Consider the following 21,483-nt stretch of genomic DNA (forward strand, 5'->3'; position numbering starts at 1 on the left):
TTTCTGAAACTGAGGTGGGACACGAGTTTTAATATTATAATAGCATTTATGAAAAGATTTATAAATTAGTGGGGTGAAATTGAAAATCTTTTAATGAGGTATAAGTACCCCTTGTTCTCCAGTGTTGATCTTTTCTTCACTTTTACGTTCTCTCTCCCCTCTGTTCTGTCTCTCAACTTCCGGAATCCGAACTCCCAATCACCACGGAGGGTTCCCAATTCCAGCTCCGGTCACCACCGGCGTACGGAGGGCGACCTTCGTCCTCCGGCGGCTGCCTCGCCACGATACAGGTGGCTGTCTCTCTCTCTCTCTAACTTATTTTTCTTAATTTTTCATTCTTCCCCCCTTTAAGAGTTTGGCCGGTGGAATAAGCAGCGGCAGCCTCCGGCAACTTCCGGTCACCACCAAGGACTGACAGCACCGGCATGGCCGAATCCAAGATATGCCCCTTATTTCTGTCGTTATTATTTATTTATTTACTTACTCATTTATTAATTTTGAAGCAGGGCAGAGGGTTTCACGTTTGCACAGTGAACCCATGCATAGGGCAGGGATGCTCTGCCCTTCCTGCAAGCTGTGCGGTAAATGGAAAAATCTGAGTGGAATAATGCAAAAGCAAATAAGGGAGTACGATGAAGGCAAGGGGGAAAAAAAAATGCAAGAAAGCGAGACAGACTAAGATTCTAGCAGCGAGATTTGCTTTCTTTCTTTTTTAATATAAATAGATGAATCCGGTAGGCAGAGGATACTCTGCCGTGTTCAGAAGGAGGCATCCGAGCTGCCTCCTGTTCTTCCCTATGCAATTGTATGTATATAAATCTTACTATTCTTGTTTCTTTGAAACATGTATATGCCACAGTATCGTATCTAGTTGAGCTGCTGAGTATGTGTGTGTCAAAGCATTATGAGTCTAAAGGGAAGAAAGCACAATGAAGAAAACGAAGAGAGAAAAAATTGTGTTCTCTCTCTCATTGCGCTCTCTTTTTAAAATGTTTAAGACAGTCATTTCTTTCCTTAATAATCCCTCTCAGAATGGTATGCCGGCTAAACGCGGAGAAAACCGCTACTAACATTTATCGAAATTAAATTTCTTTAATCATGAAATTTAATATTATCATTTATTAATTTATTATCATTATTTTATTTCTGGTTGAAAGCGTACATAGGGGTTACAGTTTCTGTCCTCCAGGACGACTAGTTTTTCTTATTATCAATGTCATAAATGTGCCAGTATGCCCTCTTAACTTTGATGATGTTGGTGCATGCTGCTATTTATTGCATCGTGTAGCTAACTCACTTTATCTACATCACAGGACGTTTGTTGCTGGATCGTAGTTTACTGAAATGGAGATCGAATCGTGACCAGAATGGATCCCCAACCTTTTGTGAGGCTGTCTATTGGATCTTTGGGGCTTAGGGTTCCAATTGCAGCGTCAAAGGCTGTTAGATCAGATGCTTTGTCTTCTCCCTGCACGTGCGAAATCCGTCTTCGTGGATTTCCTATGCAGGTGGCACCAGTTCCCCTGATTAATTCACCTGAAGAGGGTCCTGACCCTCATAGCTTTGCAGCGAGCTTCTACTTGGAAGAATCGAATCTTCGTGCATTACTCTCCCATAGCTGTTTTCAAGCTGCTAATGCACATCTTGAGATTGCTGTATTCTCCGGGAGAGAAGGCGGTCATTGTGGCATCAGCAGCCGGAAGCAACAGATTGGTGCATTCAAGTTACAGGTAGGCTCAGAATGGACTGAAGGAAAAGCTGTTTTACTTCATAATGGCTGGACTGTTATTGGCAAGAATAAACATGATGGCAGCAAACCAGGTGTAGAGCTTCACGTGAGAGTGAGGCTTGATCCTGATCCACGTTTCGTCTTTCAGTTTGAAGGTGAAACTACTTCAAGCCCTCAAATAGTTCATCTCCAGGGAAATTCTAAGCAGCCAATATTCAGTTGCAAGTTCCTTCGCGAGAGAAGGTAAGCATTTTCTATTTAAACCCACTAACATAATCTCTGGCATTTTGTTGGTTTCTGCTTGAAATTTGGAAGATTGCTTTTAGTTAACTAGTGCAGGTCTAAACATGGATGTCCAGATGTGTCCTTGCATGTGCACATTCACAACAGAGAAGCATAAGCATTAACATATACATTGAACAATATATATATATATATATATATATATATATATATATATATATATATATATATATATATATATATATATATATATATATATATATATATATATATATATATATATATATATATATATATACACACACACACACACACTCACATAGAGGACGTGGATTTCTCTGGCCATTCGGATGCTCCAGCCTCACACACACGCAGCCTGATCCCCAGCTGTGTGTGTGTGAGAGGCTGGAGCTTCTGAGCAAACAGAGGATTTTAGCTTATATATATATATATATATAATGTCATATGGACATGTTTTGCATCAAACCTCTGAAGTGTCCATGTTGCGTATGTTGTTTTCTGTTCAAGGGACTTTGCAGAAATTGGTCATGGTGGTGTACTTGTTTGTGGATTTCAGGGATGAGACAAAACTTCCTGCAGAGATGGCTTCTACTAATAGCATCTAGTTGGTACTTACCTTATCTATGAGGAACCATTTGGTCTATTTCCTAATTTGCTGACCAGGACTGGCCGAAACTTGTTTGAAAACGCTGTTGTTTTGTTGATTCTTGCATAAATAAAGTTGACATATTGGATTACTGCAGAAGACTGTTGATAAGGCTATTCTAGAGCTTAGCTTTGTTGTGTTTAAAACTGGAGATAAGTGTGTTTGTTTTAAGTGCATAGGTCTTTACTCATGTTTTAGATTCCTTGGAATGCTTTCCCCTTTTTGCTTGTAGAACTAAATCAATAGTCATTTTAGATGGTATAGATCATCATTGACCAGTGAGCTACATTTTTGTACCATGCAGAGCATCACAATCTGATCCCTTAAGCAGTTATTGGCTGACTTCAAGTAGTTCAGAGCAGGAAAATGAGAGGAGAGAAAGAAAGGGTTGGAGAGTGATGATTCATGACCTCTCTGGGTCGGTTGTAGCAGCAGCTTCCATGGTCACACCTTTCGTCCCATCAGCTGATTGTGATAGGGTTGCACGCTCAAACCCTGGTGCATGGCTGATCTTGCACCCTGATCCAGGTGGTATTGACACATGGCGACCATGGGGACGGCTAGAGGCTTGGCGCGAGCGCAATGGAAAGGACTCCATAGGTTGCAGGTTTCATCTGATTGAGGAAGGTGGTTGCAGCTTAGCAGTGGCTGGCGGTGGAGTCTTGGTATCAGAGATCTTGATAAGTGCTGAAAAAGGGGGTGAATTTTTTATTGACACTACAAGGCAGACACCCGTGCCTACACCCTTGCCAAGCCCCCAAAGTAGCGGGGACTTTGTATATTATGGTCATGACATGTCCGGTGGGTTCGTTATGAATTGTCACATACAAGGGGAAAGCAAAAGCAGTAAACCGGTGGTGCATCTTGCTACCAGACATGTCAAGTGTGTGGAGGATGCAGCAATCTTCATGGCTCTTGCTGCTGCTGTTGACTTAAGCAGAGAAGCTTGCAGGCCATTTAGGAGGAGGCTGAGGCATCATACTTCTAATTCATTTTAGTCCGGTGGGGACATTTATGACGCGTCCTGACTTTTGTCTCTATTTCTTTCATTCTGGTGGTATGGCATCACTCTTGATGGATTATTGAGCTTCACTTCACTAGGCTATGACACTCTATCTGTGTCTTGCATTGGTGTTCTCTAACAAATACCAATTCAAAGTATGTTGTGGTAGAAACCGTGCCAAGACCACCAGAATGCGTGCGGGACCGTGGTTCACGTTGTATTCTGTGTTGTTAACGAGTGTGAAATGAAATATGTGTTGTACATTTAGCTATTGTACTTTTGTACAGTAATTTTTTGTTTCTGTATGACTAGAGAGAACTTAGAATGATTGTTTCTCGTTTTCCCATTTCCAAGTGCATGAAAGCTCTCTTTTCTTCCATCCCTGCCAATTTGTGCATTACATATGATGGAATTGCAACAAATATCTCAAAGTAACTACAAATCGTCTAAATCTTCACAGTTCCGCGACTTTTTTTCAAAATCACCTCTTTCTCTGGAGCATAGGTCCAAAGTTTCTCCAATGCTCTTTGGAAAATGATCATTCTAACGGACATTTTCTTAAAGTGGTATTCCAGACGCTATTCTTATTTCTAATCCATTGAGAAATTTGTGGTTCCAATGCAAAATAAAATCGCGATGGTCCGATGGATCATGTCCCCATTTGAAAACTGGAAAGGGAAAAGAGTTATTTAGTCGTTCTTCTTTCCAACTGAAGTCGAACCCAAGGGGTTGGCTAACGTTTTTGTCTTTATTCTTTTCTGCTGTAGCTCTTTCGTTTTCTGGGCAGTTGCCAGTCCTTGTTTTTTGGTTATGGGGCTGTTACTCTTGAATGACTTGGCCTGTTCCCCTGTTTTGGATCTTCTTCGGCTGATGCATCGCATCCTGTACATATCTTTTTTTTGTGATCAATATCAGGGAGGTTCCTCCCAGCAGTTCCTTTGATGGAAAAAAAAAAAAAAAGTGTCTCATCTTTTCCTTTCCTTTCCGGGTTGAATTGAACTGCCCTTGTATGTCCATTGCTCTAATTTGTATGCTTTTCTTTTCCTTTGAAGGGTTGTAAGCGTATTATGGTAGGGAGATGCTTAGCAACTTTAAATAAAACCCTTCTGGTATGCTTTCTGCAGAGCGAATATGCGACTACAGGTTTTCAATTTGGTGGTCCTGAATATTTTGGTGTAATTTCTGTGAAGGCATGGGTGCTCTTCACTGCTTGCTAGGCGTGAAGCTTTGAAGGCTGGACATGATTGAGGCACCGAACGTGTGTGCTAACTTCCACTGTAAAATCAATAGGCACACTCTGGTACGTGTTGATCGGGTTGAACATAAATAACGCCTGTCTGTACTTGAAGACAGAACTGTGGGTTATCACCTGCACCTCCCCAAAATTGAGAGGCCATGTGACTAATGGCTATCCGCATCATCCACATACCATTATTGTCATTATTGACCCTTCACAGTTTGATCATAGGATTATTCTTTTATTTAGGAAGTTGGGTGATGATGATTCCTCCTGGGACCTACTTATGTGAATAAAAGCAAACACTGACTTGAATAGAAAAACAAGACCACGTTGTTGAGATGGAAAAATAAGTGTCCTCGAGCTTTTTTTTCTCTGACCTACCACTTAGGGCAGGCACAGCCTATGATAGGAAAAGTTTATGGCAATCATTTAAGACTAACTTATTCTTCATGTATTCTGAGTAGTGGAAGAACACGGGGAAGTTTGGTAGGAATTCATGAAAGTCAATCGTTAAAAATTATAGAAAAGTTGGACTTGTAGTTTTAAATTGAAATTGCTCATAAGTTGCCAAATGAAAAGAGCCACTACTGTGTTTAATGGATAAACCAACATTCTAAGAGGCTTTATCAAATAAAGAAGTAGGTGATCGCATACCTAAGTTCCTGGGAACATAGTGCTCCGGAGGATGACAAACGACTGTGACATGATGGACCTTCATCCTTCCTGTAATGTGTTTTGTTCCTTTTGGACTTAGGTAAGTGGGGTCTGATCCCATCATATTTAGAAGGAACGTCGATGTTTCGGATACAATTTTAAATTCGATTGGAATCTGAATGCAAGTACTTGTATTTAATGTGGCAGCTAGTTGGATTCAAACTTGGTACAGGATTTTTTCATCTAATGTGATAAATATGCTGACGGGGGTATGAATCTGATTAGCATTCAAGATATCCTTTTCCAATTTTGTATGATTTGAATTTGAGCCCCGACCTTCAGTCCGATTGTACAATACCCGAATACTCAGAAGCCGTAATAGTTTTTAAACGGTAAAGATTCTACAGCAATGGCAATAAAATATTTGAATCCTTTGAATTTACATGCTCCTCTAATTGTCTTTGATCCGCTAACTTAATTTGTACAGGCGTTTTGTCCTTTTTATATTAATTAAAAAATATATACAGGAAACAGATTTTAACATCTGGTTAAGAAAGCAGATCAGATTCAGATTTAAGAAATGGCATTCAATTGGATTTAGATTTAGATAATATCCAATTGTATTCAGATTTAGTTTGATATAAATTGACCTTGCAAGGGCCAGTCCTTTTTTCTCTGCGCCGCTTTACCCAGGAAGGAAAATGAGCGGGCAATAATGGTGGGACGTGAGAGCACCCGATGTCATTCCAACCTCAAACTGTGGAATCGTCTTGCTCCATATGTACTGGGATTTTTCAAGAGACATGGTCCAAGCCCAAGGAATCAATGAAAAGGCAGAAGCAAAAGAAATGTTAGACCGACATTCGCATGTTCAACGAGTCGAGCCATCTCGAGATCGACTCGAACTTGCTCGGTTAAACTCAACTTGTAAGTTAAACAAGTCGAGTTCAAGCTTAACTAATAACTCATAACTCAAGTTTGTAAACAAGATGAGTTAAGTTTGGCAACTCGGCTGCTCGTTGTGCTTCCCTACGCTTCCCTACCCGCACTGGTCAGTGCATCTGTTTTGTCCTAAATCTAATGTTTCATCCATTTTGAAACTTGGTTTTTAACATATTGTAATACGAATCAGAGTTGGTTTTAAAAGTCGAATTCCGCTGTAAATTTGAAAAATGGATTCTGATTGTGAATTCAGATTCGAAATCAGACATGATAGAGACTTTTATGGAGATTTGATTCATCTGAATTGATAAGTCCAAGGAGTTCGATCACAAGGACCGTCAACGAGCACCCCCACGGCATCTTGCACGAAAAGAAAAATAAATAAATACTTACTATTATACAAAATTTGATGGATAGCTGAAATATCCTTAAATTTTTTTATGTTCTCCCTCAAACATATACAATTCCGACGCAAGGAAGAAAAAAATAACAATGCAATTTATACATAGTGCTGCAAAATATATGAGCAGGCAGCGATTCAATACACGTGACAAGAAAATCCTAAAAGAAAGAAAAGTTGCACAAATTCTCGACTCATGACAATGGAGGTTAATTTGTTTCTACCACCAGTTAATGACAATGCTAGATATTTAGAAGCTCGTGGAACGATGTGCACATCACAGGTCTAAGAACAGGCTGTCCCCACAAGGTAATAAATTTCAACCACCACCAAGATGCAAAACCTGTAGAAGGAAGGGCTTAGCCACGGGTAAATGGGAGACGAAGTGTCAAAATGAGAATTTGTCCATGCATCTGATCATTGCATGCAATAGGATCAACTTTAATCAAGGGAATTAACACCAAGTCACATTCAAGAAATTGATGGCAGGAAGACAGCAGGAAGGATGAAATACCAGATTATTAACAGGCAAGTAGAATGTTCTTTATGGTGGCTTCCCATCGCCTGATTTCATCATCCAAGCATTGCCCACTGAGACGCAGAGCTCGTTCATGACCTATCCGAAGTAAGAGTACATCGATTGGGTGTGAAAAACTTAGAAAACATTACATCGACAAGCATTCACTAACAAGAGAACATCTATATACCCCAAAGCTTGAAACGGCATCTCTCAAACTTTACAAAATTTTCCCATAAAAATATGAAATGTCTATAATAATGGAATAATTTCAAAGAATACCAACATAAATGTTCAAACAAACATGTAATGCCATCTGAAAATATGATGAATTCATGAATTTGAGTACCTAAATTTATATTAGCAAAAAAAATACTACACAAAACAATGGTCAATTACTAGTGAACGAAACAACTTGATAAGACCAATGCACACCCAATGCAAGAACTCAATCCTGTGAACCCAAGAAAAATTGCAAGTGCCTACACACTTGTTGGTCTTGGCAGTCCCCCCAGGCAGTGGTATTAGGAACCATTTTAGTATATGAACATTCATTTTCAAGATTTGAAAAAAGGAGCAGAAAGGTAAAACTCAACTAATGTGTGTATCAAATGCATGTGGTTCAATAAACAAAACATGTACAAAATAACAGTAACTTCATCTCAAGGAACAAGCTCCTATACAATTTTGAAGTTCCAACCTACATTTAGATACTGTTTGGTGCATGCCTAGTAAGGTTGTGCATCCACAAAATGTGAGCTGATTGCTGCTTCAGATTTACAAAGTATCTGTCTTTCACCCCATCCCGGTGAACAGTAACTTCATCTCAAGGAACAAGCTCCTATACAATTTTGAAGTTCCAACCTACATTTAGATACTGTTTGGTGCATGCCTAATAAGCTTGTGCATCCACAAAATGTGAGCTGATTGCTGCTTCAGATTTACACAGTATCTGTCTTTCACCCCATCCCGGTGACTTCCTCTAAGGAACAAGCTCCCAGGCACTCCAAAGGTAAAATTTTATAGGGGTATGCTACGATCTCTTAGCAATCCATTAGTGTCTCTTAAGAAATTTTACATCAAAAGACTGCTTTCCACATTTAACAAATGAATTTAATACCTCGATAAAACTTAAGCAACATCCTTAAGACTCAAGAATTATGAGTAGGTGCATGTCCCAGTAGGTCAGTACCAACAGAGAGATGAGAATATCTTTAATATAATGCACCACCACTTTATTCACAAACTCAAGTGATGACCACCTAGTGCCATAGCATCCATAAGAAGCAAAAAATACTAATTCTGCCCATCTAATGCTGCTTAATAATTTGAATAGAACACTTTTCTTGTAAATAAATGGACCAATAGATGCAGACAATGAAAAACTCCCATCTTTCCTGCACCATATTAACCAAATGTCAGGACCTAAGGAAAATGAAGCACTTCAGATGTACAAAGATAAATGCATTCTCAAGAAATTCTGAATGATGTACTCCCGGCTTACAAAAATAAAAATGTACGTGCAAGTTTAATGTTAAGCCAGAGCCTGGGAAGAAAGTAATCTCACTATAGGAAGCAACCTCATGCAAGACCAGTTTTTTTATTTTTGCTAAGGTCCTGAATATTAGTTCATGTACAAAATCAATGGTAATGGACCTACAGAGGTTAGATCAAGGCTATGTCCCTCCTAGAAATGAGGATTGGTATCAACATGCTCGATTCTTTGAGCGCAAGCATATGTTATAAAATGGATTCATCATTGATCACACCAGTATCACTGCAGCTCCAAGTTAGCAAAGAGGATTCTAGTAGAGATCAAATCTGTCGCCTGAAGTTGCCATGCCCCACGAAGCACTGTGACTTTATCCTCAAAAGCCCCTTCATTGACAAGCGTTTTATATGGAAATTCAACTGAAGAAGGGCCACCAAAGTCAAATTCCTTTTATTGAAGATCTAAACCTGAAGGACTCCAGCAACTAGTAGCATCACTTTAGTAGGCCTATCCATTTCATGCCTACCATGCATCAAATGTCAGTCTAGCTTTTCTGGTCAAGGATGTAAGGTGAACAAAACCCTGTGGTTTTGTTGTAACTAGAAATCTCAGGGTGTGGGTGGGCCACCGGGCTACTGAATAGCAATCAAGAAGAACGATAAACATAACTATGAAAAAAGAAAGAGTAGGGCCTTAAAATATTTAAAGAAAAAAGAAAAAAACAAAGAAAGAGTACAATGTTTCCAGATTTTGCAGGTTTGTTCACAGTTCATACACATATCCTTCCTCTAACTACGCTAACCTTGTTATATATAGGTCTTGGAACTTCCACATTGCAATGCATTTTGAAAGCTTCAAGCGTTTCTATCTTCTTTACTTTAGCATTGGGTCCTCTGGCCTTTAAGAGCTTGATAACAAATCTCCTGCCAAAAACAAGCCAGAGAATGAAACAAGAAATACTAATCAACCAATAATAAAATGACAATAACAGTAACAATAACAAAAACGAAAATAGTACTAACACTACTAAGAAAATAATACTAACATTACTGATATTGATAATAAAGAAGAAATTAGATCAATGGTACCTAAACTCATCACATGGGTCATTCAATGATTCCAAGACATAGACACCATTGATCTCAACAGCAACTGTACTTAGAATAGACTGCAGTTCTGAATTGGGTACAGAGGAGGCAACACGTGCAGCAGCAACCACTAGCTCGGAATTATGCTTAGGATGAGTAGTTCTAGAAATGGCCATTTCTCGCAATCCCTGCCTAAGCAGCTGTAAGCTGCAGAATAGATGGTTACTTACGCCAATAGTATCAGCATTACAGCAAAAAAAATTACAAAGAATGAGAACAGAGCGGAACTAATACTTAATTCATTTACTAAATGAAGAAGCCACAATTGCCAATTTCACCAGATATCACACCAAAAATATACAAGACAGTCAACCTGTTATATTGTGAAGCCATGCTGCCCAAGTTATATCATGACTACCAAATTTAGATATCATTCAGAACTTAAAACTTAAGATGTTAGAAAATGGAAAACGAACCTAAAAATTTTAAGTACATACCAAGACATATATCCCATTTTTTCAATCAGCAAATTCAAAACAACGACCCATTGTCTAAAAAAGAGTACACTGGCCCAGCATTTTCCTGTTAAACAAACTTATCATACCACAACACTATGGATCACAAGAGCTCACATGCTCAAATCTTCAAAAAAAACTTATAATGGTAACAACCAAAGGTCCCCTTTGAGCACGAAAATTAGATTAAGCACTTCGAAAACAAATAGAGAATTAAATAATGAAGAGAATACAAAAGATACCTAAATCAACACCGTAGTGATAACCACAGTTCTCAACCATGGTCCCAAATAACATGAATCTAAATATTAGGTAAATTCTCATCATGAAATGGCAAACTGCCAAAAATAACTGCCAAAATACTGAACAGCGACTTAAAAGGCTACAATGTTATCATGAACATTTTCTCAAATGATCCAGAAATTCAAAAAAGAAATAAAAAAATCATAATGTATATTATGTCCAATATGCCAAATGAAGAAAATCAGAAAGATGCTTCAAAAGTTATATTTTATAATTGTAAATTAATAATAAAAACTCCAAAGACATCTTTGTACATCTAACAATGTGGAGTTTCTTAGGATTTTCAGAACAAAGGAGGTAACGTTTACCTTCTTGAAATCCTTCGGCATAATTTGACAGGTAACTGCGTAGCTATTTCATGCAAAGAAGCATGTAAACAAATGGTCTAGGGATATTTCTGCATTTGGATATTGAAGCAACTACTGAAGGATGAAATCATTGAAAGCATAAATTTTCTTGTCAAGGCAAATGACGAGGTGTTGGGCAGGATCATAGTTCAACAGCCCAAAAGCATGTATTAACAGACTAAAACAAGTACACATACTCCCTCTCATTGGCTGAGTGATGTGCCCATGATTGTTCATGGATCAACTTCAAGTAATCACTGTACGAGGAGGAAGATAAAATTTAGAAAGCCATGAAAGCATTGTTGACAAGATGTTTCTGATTTTTGTATTAGGATCTCAAAAGATTTGTTGAATTGAGCAGCGTGCTGATCTACGATATCGTCTTTAGATGTATATATGCAACGCAATCTTCACCGAGCAGCCATAATAAGTTGAAAATGATGCTATTTTAAGAAGCACAACTCCGACAGACAGAAAGAGGCAAAAAATTACCTGCAAACACTGTACTTGTGGAAAACCTCTCGGAGTACTTTGGGAAAAGCTTCTCGGAGTTCATCTGATATCATACTTTTTTCCAAGGCAGCCTTGCTACTCTGACCCTGCCCTACATGTTGCTCAAGTTTGTTGGCTGATAGCTGCTTATTGGCAACTATAACCTTCCGTGGAGCAACCATTGTTTTCATAGAATTGCTTACAGCAAAGGTTGAAAGGGTTGCTTTTATATCTTGCTCAGAGGCCAACCATGCCCTATGTTGTTCCTTCACAACCTCAGGATAGTTATCAAGGAACGACTTGTCTGCAGGCTTATGCAATACCCAGGTACCACTTGCATGCCTCAAAAGAGCCAGTGGAGCCAGAACCGTTCTAACCTTACCTTCAGGATCATTTATATTCTTCAGTGAATCTTTTAGCTTTTCATGTTCAACTGTCCCAAGCTTGTGGAACATGAGAAGAGCATAATCTCTCACTGCAGCTAATACACCTTCATATCGAAATTTACTTTTGGGAACCCACAAACCCTTTACTAAATGTGCATTCTGTTGAAGCTCCTGAAGGACATCCTGTTCTGTAGAACCATAGGCAACCCGCATGATATCGGCAAATCGAGCAACTTGAATATGCTCCTGTAAAGAAGAGATCAAGGAACTTGCGATCAATCATGGTACAAAATAAGAAGAAACAAATTCTAGTGCCAAATCTAGTCAAACCTTTTGACAGACATGCTTGTGCAGTGGTTGCGAACCATGATAGAATATTGCAGCATTACATGGTATAACGTGTGCATGCAGTTCAAGTTTCAATTATAGAATTTCAATAAATAACGGTGCATTTTTCAAGTACTTATGATACATATAAACCATATTCTTCAATATTTTTTTACCTTGAAAGTTGAAAGTCATGTAAAAGCACATGTAATCACTAATCACTTGGAGACATTTTGATGTCTAGGGATTTTTTGTGTGAGCAAGAGTGTGTGTGCATGTCCACGTCTGTGTGTGTGTGTGTGTGAGAGAGAGAGAGAGGATCTTCAACATCTTTCTTCAGATAAGCCAACAAGTGCAAGCTGGTTGACAATTAGGCAATATACACACACACACACACATAATATATATATATAATATATGACTAACCAAATACATTTAACTGATTATGAGTTGATCAATTTGATTGATCACAAGCTGTCACATGTAAGTTACATTTTCAAAAGAACAAAGACAAATGAGTTGATCAAGACACCTGATAATATATTACATAATCCTTATATTTACTTAGTTAAAAAAGTGAATGACGACCTGTATTCGATTTGAAAGTAACTTTAAATGAGACACCATGCAAACTAGCAATTAAGATGATCAGATGATACACACATAAGGCAATCAAGTGCTGCCCACCATATCCCCACCATGCATCCGTATCTTTTCAGTGGGCACCATTTGCTTTCTATATATCATACGTACTGATTAGAGTTCGTGGAGAACTTATGAAGTTCCAGTCTTGGATAGGGATGTTTGTGCCCAGCGGTGTGGAGCACACTGGAGCAGCCCATCCAACGTTAAGACATATAAAACCCTATTGGCAGACTCTCTGTGTGTGTTTTCAGTAAATGATACAGACATGACTTTAATGCAAGTATACCTTTTTTTCCTACTCATATTACTACTCTGCAGCTTCACCCTGACACATCCATAACACCAAGTCATCAGTATCCAACACTTTGGCACTGATACCAACACCAACACTCCTTGTCACTTTGAACATGGAATTTTCCTGAGAAAAAAGGAACCTGATATTTTCATAGAGAATACTCTTGTCTTATATACAAAATGTAAATGTCAGATTAGGCACAAATAGAAGAGACTCTCTCCACCACTTTGTGGCCATGTCTCACACCAGTTCTGATGTTAGTGTTCAGCAAACATGGCTGCCTTTTTATCCCTTTGCCAAGACACAAAATCTGTCTCGCTAGATTTTACTGTACCAAATAGGTCCACTGTCAAGGACATGCTGATCAGAGATGGTTTGACAGCTAGGACACCTCCTGGGATATCTATCTAGGTGACAAAAACAACTTAAAGCAGCACTGGAATACCCAAATTCACTATTTTGACCAACTAGATACCCTGAAGGACCAATGATGACTATGACAAGCACAACTGGTTACAAATATGTCAGAAATATCTAGTGAAGTACAGAAAAACTGTTTCCACAAAGAGAAAAAAACAAGCTAAACTGGCGCATGAAGATACTAACCGCTACATACCACCTTTCCAACCAATGTTCCCAAGGAAGTTTGTCAATTCTTCTGCAACACGATATAAACATTAAGTTACAAAGAAAATAGTTTACTCATTTCAGGAAAAAAAAAATACAGCACACAAAAAAAAAATTGCAACCACAACAAAGCCACAAAAATATTCTACACATTGAATTTGGAACAACAGGAAAGCAAAGCTCTAGCAACTAAAAGCAAGTTCAACATCAGTGACGCAAGAAGCGCCAGAGAAATTCAAATTCAATCACATTCTCTAACACGCACACACACACACAGAGAGAGAGAGAAACATACAGAAAATTCTTTTTCGCTAAACTCTTCATGCACATCATCTAATTACAGTTAAATGAATGTTAAAAGCAACGAGCAAAATTGAGCTCAACTCACTAGAAAAGGAAATCACCAGGCATACTATAAGAATCAAAATCAATCAATGCTGTACAAAGCAACAGACAAAGGAGTATTTGACTCAGATCAAACCCCTGTAATCATTAGCTGATGAAAATAAAATGCCAGATTCAATTTCTTGTTTAAGAAAAATGATCATTACAGTACACTTCCTCTTCTTTTCAAACTTAATTTCCTATTGTTTTTAAGACTATCTCCTATTGGATTCTCCACTTCAACCAAATCAAAGATCATAAATAAACAACAAAAGGGATGATATGTCACCTTCCTAACATATCAGTTCTACCATCACTTTTGGACTTTCCCGTGAGTAAACTCACAGGCCTCCCAGGCACTAAAGAATTGATGTAGTCATCCCTTCAGGCAAGAAGAAAAAAGATTATCAACTACAATCACAATGTGAACTGTTCCATTTAAAAATAATAATAATAATTTTATATGCTGACATACAGGTGCATGGATAAGTGAACTGAGGAAACATCTTCAGACACAAGCTGTTGCTGATATCTGTTAGCTGAGGGGCTATCTGTACCCAAATATTCCAGAGAAATCCAGGCCTGTGACCATAAATAGCAGGTCAGAATGAGTTGCAAACTACATAAATATGCTGACATGAACAAAGAAACAATGGCAGCACTCTAGCGGCATACAGATACTCATTTACGTCTCGTATCACTTATCAGATAAAGATATTCAACAATTATAAAAAAAAATTGATATAAAAGAAAAATATGTGGAGAATTAAAAAGTCAATTGTCATAATTATCAGGAACAATGATTAATGGAAGAGTTATTGGACATACTTTCACTGCCAATGGATAGGATATTGAATTCAGGTTCCTAATTATTGTATACTAGCAGTAAGTAGTACTTGACTTCTGGGTCAAAAATGGAAAAAGCATATCAAACGAAATGTACATTTTAAAATCTGAGAATCTGAATTAGTAGATAGTCAGGTCAGGTTGCAACGTGCAGCTCACATTAACAACAATGTTTGCATCAACACACAACAATTTCCTTAACATCATAAAAAAAATACATTGATATAGTAGTGTTCCACCTAGTATAAAGCTTCTATTCTGTAACCAATTTTACCCAATCATTCAACAAACATAAGTGTCTGCATGATATGGGGGGATCAGGGTTGTGCGTGAAATAAAAAATACACATCCTGCTGCAGGATGAAATGTCATTTGATGTTCTTTAACATCAGAAAATAGAAACCAACCAGATTGACCAAAAACAATTAAAAGTAACTCCCAAAGTTTCAGCATTAAGTTGCAAACCCGAAATGGAAAAATTTAAAATAGCCAGATCAGATAAATGTAGTAAATATTATAAGCTCTAAATAGAAATTAATCAAAGGGAAAGACCATCCAAGAGATTTCTGAAAGGCATTGACATCAACATAACATGCCCTGGAAGTATATATTGAAATGGTATATCCAAAACAAGGAACTTTATGTAAGAAAATGACTGCAATATTAAATTACTCAATATTTTCATTGGTATTATGGACTGAAGCTCTCAAGAGTCAAAATAAATTGCATGTATTCTTATAAAGTTCCTGCTCAGTTTGTGTCCAAGACTCGATAAGAGTCATAAACAAGTAGGAAATCCTTTCTTTTGTATATGCATAGATTGGATTGTCTTACAAATGTTGAATTATATGATTCTCGAACAAAAGTCTTTGACCCTAAAACAACGAGTAGATTCTTCATTGGTAATCGAGAAAGTTCAAAAAAATATAAATTAGTGCTCATCTCATACATTGTGAAAAGTTGAAACAGATAAGGCTAGATTCTCATAAAATGGACATGTAGGAGTGGGTGCATTACAAGATTTTTCATTTGAGGAAATGTTTGATGTAGAACCTAGACATGTAAAAGGAAACACTAATAGTTTTCCCACTATTATTCCTGCATATATGGTATTGAATTTGACAGATTCTATGATGCACCACTTCAGCATTATAGATAACACTGAGCAATGACAAACAAGACACACAAGTTTAAAATTAACCCATGGGTTGATCAATACATGGATCCACAAGGATAAGGAAATCCATCATATATGTGCTATATTTATAAAAGATAAGGACATCTACCATACATTCAAACTATGTGGTGTCTTTACAAATTACAAAAAGATAAAGTGATTTCTTAGATATTGATTATGCTTCTATATCACTTATCCAATCAAAAGAAAGCAAACAATTCACATACTGATTAAAAGAAAATAAATTTTTTCCTTTGAAGTGAACCAGTAAATGCAACAATTTATCTCTATGAAGGTTCATTAAAATCCACAGATATGAGTCAAAGTGGATTCAGTATGGTTCCTTTTCAACTAAACTCTTCAAATTCTGCACCTAATAGTTATGGTGCAATTGGAGTTGGACAATTTTGAGAAAACTAGGACAATTTTGAGAAAACTAAGGCGTTGGTGAGATTGCTGAGAAGACCAAGTAGCATGGGCGTATAGAATAGCTTGCACTAAGGTGTCAGTTATTTTGCATCTTCTAGCCATTGCATTTTATTTAGTTGACCTCAAATTCTCCATCACATTTTGGATATATGAGCTTCTTTGAAACTGATGATAGTTGTTCAACATTAGCTTCAAATCAATAGCTTTCTAGCTTCTTCATTTGTTATAAGTGACAACTTTATTGAACTATCCATTAGCTTTTGAGTTTTGCACATTTTCCCTTGATTCACTATTACTCTACATGCATTACCACAACAGAATCTTGGAGGATTTCTCGTCCCAACATCAAAATTAGAAGAGAAGACTTACTTATCACTTAGTTCTTTTAGACCAAACATCCAGCAGATCATTTTTTTCTTCATTTACTGGACCAAGTAATTTATTAATGCCAGTTCCACAAAATTTTTTATAAAAGCATAATCAAGCATAATCTCAAAGTTCAAAAACAAATGCTTCAGCTTACTACCTTACTTTTACACGGGCCACTGACATGGCAGCATTCTGACAATCATTAAGGAAAAACTCACGAGTAATAAAAAAAAATTATAGATTTATCCCACCAAATCAGAGGAAACATGCGTGACTAAGCAAATGTTTGTGCATCATACAAACACATCATACCCTCTCTCCTCAAACTTTATGAGACAAAAGGAAGAACTTGCACTTATTTTTCCTCATTGACACTTCAACAAGGATTGAAATTTTGAGCAAGTTTAGTTGTAAAGTCAAGGATAAAGTACAACGTATAAGAAAAAAGCACTTCCAATAATTTCAAATTTTTCAATAACTTATTTTTAAAAATTAATAACGGTTGCATAAAAATGTTAAAACAGAAGCCTTCTTATTCACCTCTGAATCATTCTCTTGCTTAATCTGTGCGTACGACATGGGCCGTTTACTTTGAGTACCAACAAGTCCTGAACCATCTTTGTTCTGCAGATGTATATAACCAAATCGTCCATATTACGAACAATCCAAATAGGTGTAAACAGCATTGAGTACTTGTAGGAAGCCAAAAAATATTAAACCAAGATTCTGATGAATAATAGTTGCTCTACTGTGATGCTTTAGGTTGTGCTTCAAGGTCTGTTGTAGCATATCTTAGAAAGTGCAAAACACAGATCAGAAAGCCAGAAATTTATAAAATTATCATGTTAATGTTCATATCTAGACAAAAGCTTACCACCATTGCTGGACGGTTAGAAGGCTCAGCAGATTTCACACTCCCATCCTTCATTTCAACTCCACCACTTTTTCTCATGGGGCCCTGGGAAGCATTTAGGTATGCCATTGAAGGTCGGAGCTGCACAACTGCATGAATAGGATTCAAGTGTAACTGCAAGATGAAAGAGAATAAGACAAACTCTTACAACAACCCAATCAATATATATTTATTAGGAAGGCTAAGACATGGTAAATCACAACTATAATCCAGTCAATTACTCCACACAAATCAACAAAAATTCAAGAATATAGATACGTCAACAAGAGAAACAGGAAACAACTATTATTAAAAAGAGAAACTCAACATGACAGAGATGTTCTACCTTCTTTCCGATTAGAAAGCCGACAGCATAGCCTGTCACTGGGGGTGTCTTGGATGATGACAGGGTCTAATAAACACAAACAAGTGAAATGAGAGGAAGCTACAAGGATCACATTCAATCTACAATTGTCCAGATAACTACATCAAATCCAACAAAACCTGCTTCTCAATTCGTAAAGAGTCTTCAACAGTGCTATCGTAGTTTTCAGATCGAACATCTATGGCCAAATCCACTTCCACTTTGGACTGTTTAGGTTTCACTCTCACCTGAATGAGAAAAAATGTAACTCACAGAATACCTAACGAGGAATATCAAAAGGGAAGCTTAGAGGAGGAAGCAATTAAGAGACACACCTCTTGACACCTTTCATTAAGTTCATAAGGACGCCAACAAGGTCGAAGAGGATATTGTATTATGTAAAGCTGCAATGAGCATCTATAACAATTCAGGACAAAAAAAAAGAATAGGGAAGAAGCATATCTCTTAAAATAAAGAACAGTTCCCCAAGATGCGAGAATAGAAACAGAATATTCTACGGGAGAAACAATGGAAGATTCTCTAGCGACAAGTAAAGAAACCCGCACCTGGGCATTCACATCAACGGGGGAAGGATTGAAGAAAACGTCGATCTCCTGAACGACTCTATTTCCTTGTGGGCTCACACTCTCAGGCTCATCATTGCCCACATCGGTCGAGGGATCCACGTCCATGGGGGTGCAGTCAATAGCGGCATCGACGGGCTCGGCCAGCTCTGGCTTGGGGTTAGCATCAGGTTCTGGCTTGATGGGGACAGACTCCTGCTTGATGGAGGTGGAGGGGCTGGCGCCCTTGGGCTTGGGCTTGGGCTTGAACTTAGGTTGGAACTTGAGAGAGCGAGAAGCAGGAGCAGCATCATCAACGAGCTTGAAGAGGTCATCATCGAGAGCAATGTTAGAGAAGGAGAAGGAGGAAGAGGTGGATGTCTCTTCCTTCTTCTTCACCGCCTTCCCTTTCCCCTCTCCCTCCATCCCCCCCTGCCCGTAGCTACAAGCTATGCCTCCCTATCTCTCTCCCCTTGCTAGCTTTCTCTGAGTGTATTTTAGTTGCAAAAGAAAGTACAGGGATAAAACAAAATTTTAGAGACCGTTTAATGGCCACATATAAAAATCCATATATACATTTTTCTCATAAAATTATTCCCAGAAAAAGGAACAGAAAAGAATTCATGCTTGTTTTATTAAACACTGTTTGATGAGCACGAGACAGAATTTCCGGAAAGAAATAACTGATCGTTTGTACCTGTTGTTGCCTAACTGGTTTATAAGAAAAAGTTATAAATATAAAATGAGAGCATTAGAGAGCAGTCTAGCACTAAAATTTAAGGTTAAGGATGGAAAGCACGAGTGAATTACTATAACCAAAAGCACAAAAATACAATGCAGAAAGAACACTAATTTGCTGTAAAATGGAAAACACAGAAAATACCTCCACTGCTAAACTCAAAGCAAAATAACTCACTGCGTCTCAGCACTCTTTGCCAATGAACATATTGCAATTTGCAATAAATCATCAACAACTAAGAGATAAAAAGACAACGACTTCACCTATCTCTGAACACGAAAAGCAAAAAAAAAAAAAGATAACGATATCACCTATACTTTGAACACAAAGGCTAAAAGAGAAACATTGGAATACGAATTTTTCTTCGTTTAATAACCTTGACAGAGACAACTCCTCATAACCAGTAATTTCTACTTGAACAAAAAATGGCAGCAAAGAAATGAAACGAGGGATTTGCATCGAAAAACTCCAAATAACGACCGAAAAAATGTTAAGCTTGGACAGAAGCTCCATTGGAAGCAGCCTCTCATTCGCAGAAAAGGCATAACGTTCAACGTCTGAAAAGAAGAACCGGCGCTAGAAAATAAAATAAGAGAAATTAACTTGTTTTATTTCAGTAAAAAAAAGGGCAATCCTGATGATCGCCACGAAAGAGAGTCCGAGAAATAGAGACAGCACACACACACACACACACACACAGAGAGAGAGAGAGAGAAAGGTACCAGTACAAATGCGAGGGTGCTGTCTATTCCCAAGCTAGTGCGATTAGCAAAATCAGCCTCTGCTGCGTCGGCTGTGGCTGGAGTGGACAGTGGCGGTAGTTAGGAACTTCACCTCCTGCTACTTCGTCTGTGGCTGGAGAAAACTGTGCACAGGGCGGAGCGGAAGGGACGACAAGAGTGGAGAGAAAGGGAACTAATGGGCAAAAGGGACGCCACTCTTCCCTCTCTCTCGCCCCATTCTCCTGGTGCGCGAGCGCGGGATCTCGTATAATCGTTTCTGGGTTCCAAAAAAACAACAAAAAAACACGATGGATTGACAAAGAAAAATCTAGGGCTTCGCGGTGGCTATCGGTCCATAGGTTAAATGGTTTCGTATGATAGTTTTCAACCAAACAACGGGAGTTCGAATCTCGCCGTACCTCCGTTCCTTCTTGGCGTATTCTAGCGTTGTTCCTTGTGCTCCCACCTCGCCCTGTTTTGTCATTTTCATTCTTTTGCCCTCCATTTAAGATAATAGAATTATTCTCTCTTGCATCTTTTACTTTTACCTAATTCCCTCGCTTGTTTCAAAGTGTGATAACTTGAATTTCAGAAGCCTTTTCCTATCTCCAGCTCTTGGAGTTTAAGGTCTGATTCAATTTTTTTCTCAATCTAATGTAGTGACCTTTTCTAATTCCCCCACTAAAATTTGCCCTAAAATCAACCACGTTTCATTAATTTGGAAGTAAGAGTAACAAAAAAAAACTTCCATTTTATAAGACAAAAGATACTTATCTAGATAATATTTACTCTTAACAAATTAAACAGAAAAGATAATTGTTCCTCAAATGAAGTTTTTATGGGATCCCTATCCACCAAAATCTTCACTTCTGGTTTCACATTTTTTTTGGTTACTTATTTAATTTTCAACCAACCAATATGGGTTAAGTCATGTCTTTTACGATGTTGGGTCTATCCATGCATGAAATTGCTCTATTTGGAGACTGTCTATGGGATCCAATGTTTGCTTCAGCTAAATTTGTTAAATGTAAATAGCAACATTTGTTAAATTTGTTAAATGTCTAGCCTTTCTACTCAACTTGCATG

At 37.9% G+C, this 21,483-nt stretch overlaps 2 protein-coding genes across 5 annotated transcripts; one reads left to right on the forward strand and one right to left on the reverse strand.

Moving 5' to 3' along the window:
- Positions 1 to 126: 126 nt before the first annotated feature.
- LOC116266139 (uncharacterized) lies at positions 127 to 3,905 on the forward strand. Of its 4 annotated transcripts, XM_031647243.2 has the most exons (4): positions 127 to 290; positions 376 to 440; positions 1,312 to 1,972; positions 2,944 to 3,905. In XM_031647243.2, the coding sequence occupies exons 3-4, from the start codon at positions 1,368 to 1,370 to the stop codon at positions 3,635 to 3,637; spliced, it is 1,299 nt and encodes a 432-aa protein (XP_031503103.1). In that variant the 5' UTR covers positions 127 to 290; positions 376 to 440; positions 1,312 to 1,367; the 3' UTR covers positions 3,638 to 3,905. The 4 variants fall into 4 exon arrangements, with proteins under 4 accessions (XP_031503103.1, XP_031503102.1, XP_031503101.1 ...); XM_031647242.2 differs by having other exon boundaries at positions 373 to 1,972; XM_031647241.2 differs by having other exon boundaries at positions 376 to 1,972.
- A 2,946-nt stretch (positions 3,906 to 6,851) lies between these two features.
- On the reverse strand, positions 6,852 to 20,751 carry LOC116265800 (uncharacterized). Its single transcript, XM_031646741.2, has 15 exons — positions 20,398 to 20,751; positions 18,940 to 19,422; positions 18,709 to 18,777; positions 18,514 to 18,621; positions 18,356 to 18,421; positions 17,992 to 18,144; positions 17,658 to 17,741; positions 14,772 to 14,878; positions 14,586 to 14,678; positions 13,892 to 13,943; positions 11,633 to 12,264; positions 9,976 to 10,182; positions 9,690 to 9,810; positions 7,393 to 7,494; positions 6,852 to 7,221 (listed from the first exon to the last, which is right to left on the reverse strand). Exons 2-14 carry the CDS (start codon positions 19,360 to 19,362, stop codon positions 7,423 to 7,425), a joined length of 2,187 nt encoding a protein of 728 aa, XP_031502601.1. The 5' UTR covers positions 19,363 to 19,422; positions 20,398 to 20,751; the 3' UTR covers positions 6,852 to 7,221; positions 7,393 to 7,422.
- Positions 20,752 to 21,483: the final 732 nt, after the last annotated feature.

This window comes from Nymphaea colorata, chromosome 12 (assembly GCF_008831285.2).
Source record: "Nymphaea colorata isolate Beijing-Zhang1983 chromosome 12, ASM883128v2, whole genome shotgun sequence".
NCBI lineage: Eukaryota > Viridiplantae > Streptophyta > Magnoliopsida > Nymphaeales > Nymphaeaceae > Nymphaea > Nymphaea colorata.

Bases quoted from the DNA above. Each gene is read 5' to 3' on its own strand.
- LOC116266139 (XM_031647242.2), top strand. From the start codon at position 1,368: ATGGATCCCCAACCTTTTGTGAGGCTGTCTATTGGATCTTTGGGGCTT. The intron at 1,973-2,943 runs GTAAGCATTTTC...TGTACCATGCAG, and splicing joins AAGTTCCTTCGCGAGAGAAG to AGCATCACAATCTGATCCCT.
- LOC116265800 (XM_031646741.2), bottom strand. From the start codon at position 19,362: ATGGAGGGAGAGGGGAAAGGGAAGGCGGTGAAGAAGAAGGAAGAGACA. The intron at 14,879-17,657 runs GTGAATAAGAAG...TTATGGTCACAG, and splicing joins AGCAAGAGAATGATTCAGAG to GCCTGGATTTCTCTGGAATA. The intron at 13,944-14,585 runs GTGACATATCAT...ATCGTGTTGCAG, and splicing joins AGAACTGATATGTTAGGAAG to AAGAATTGACAAACTTCCTT.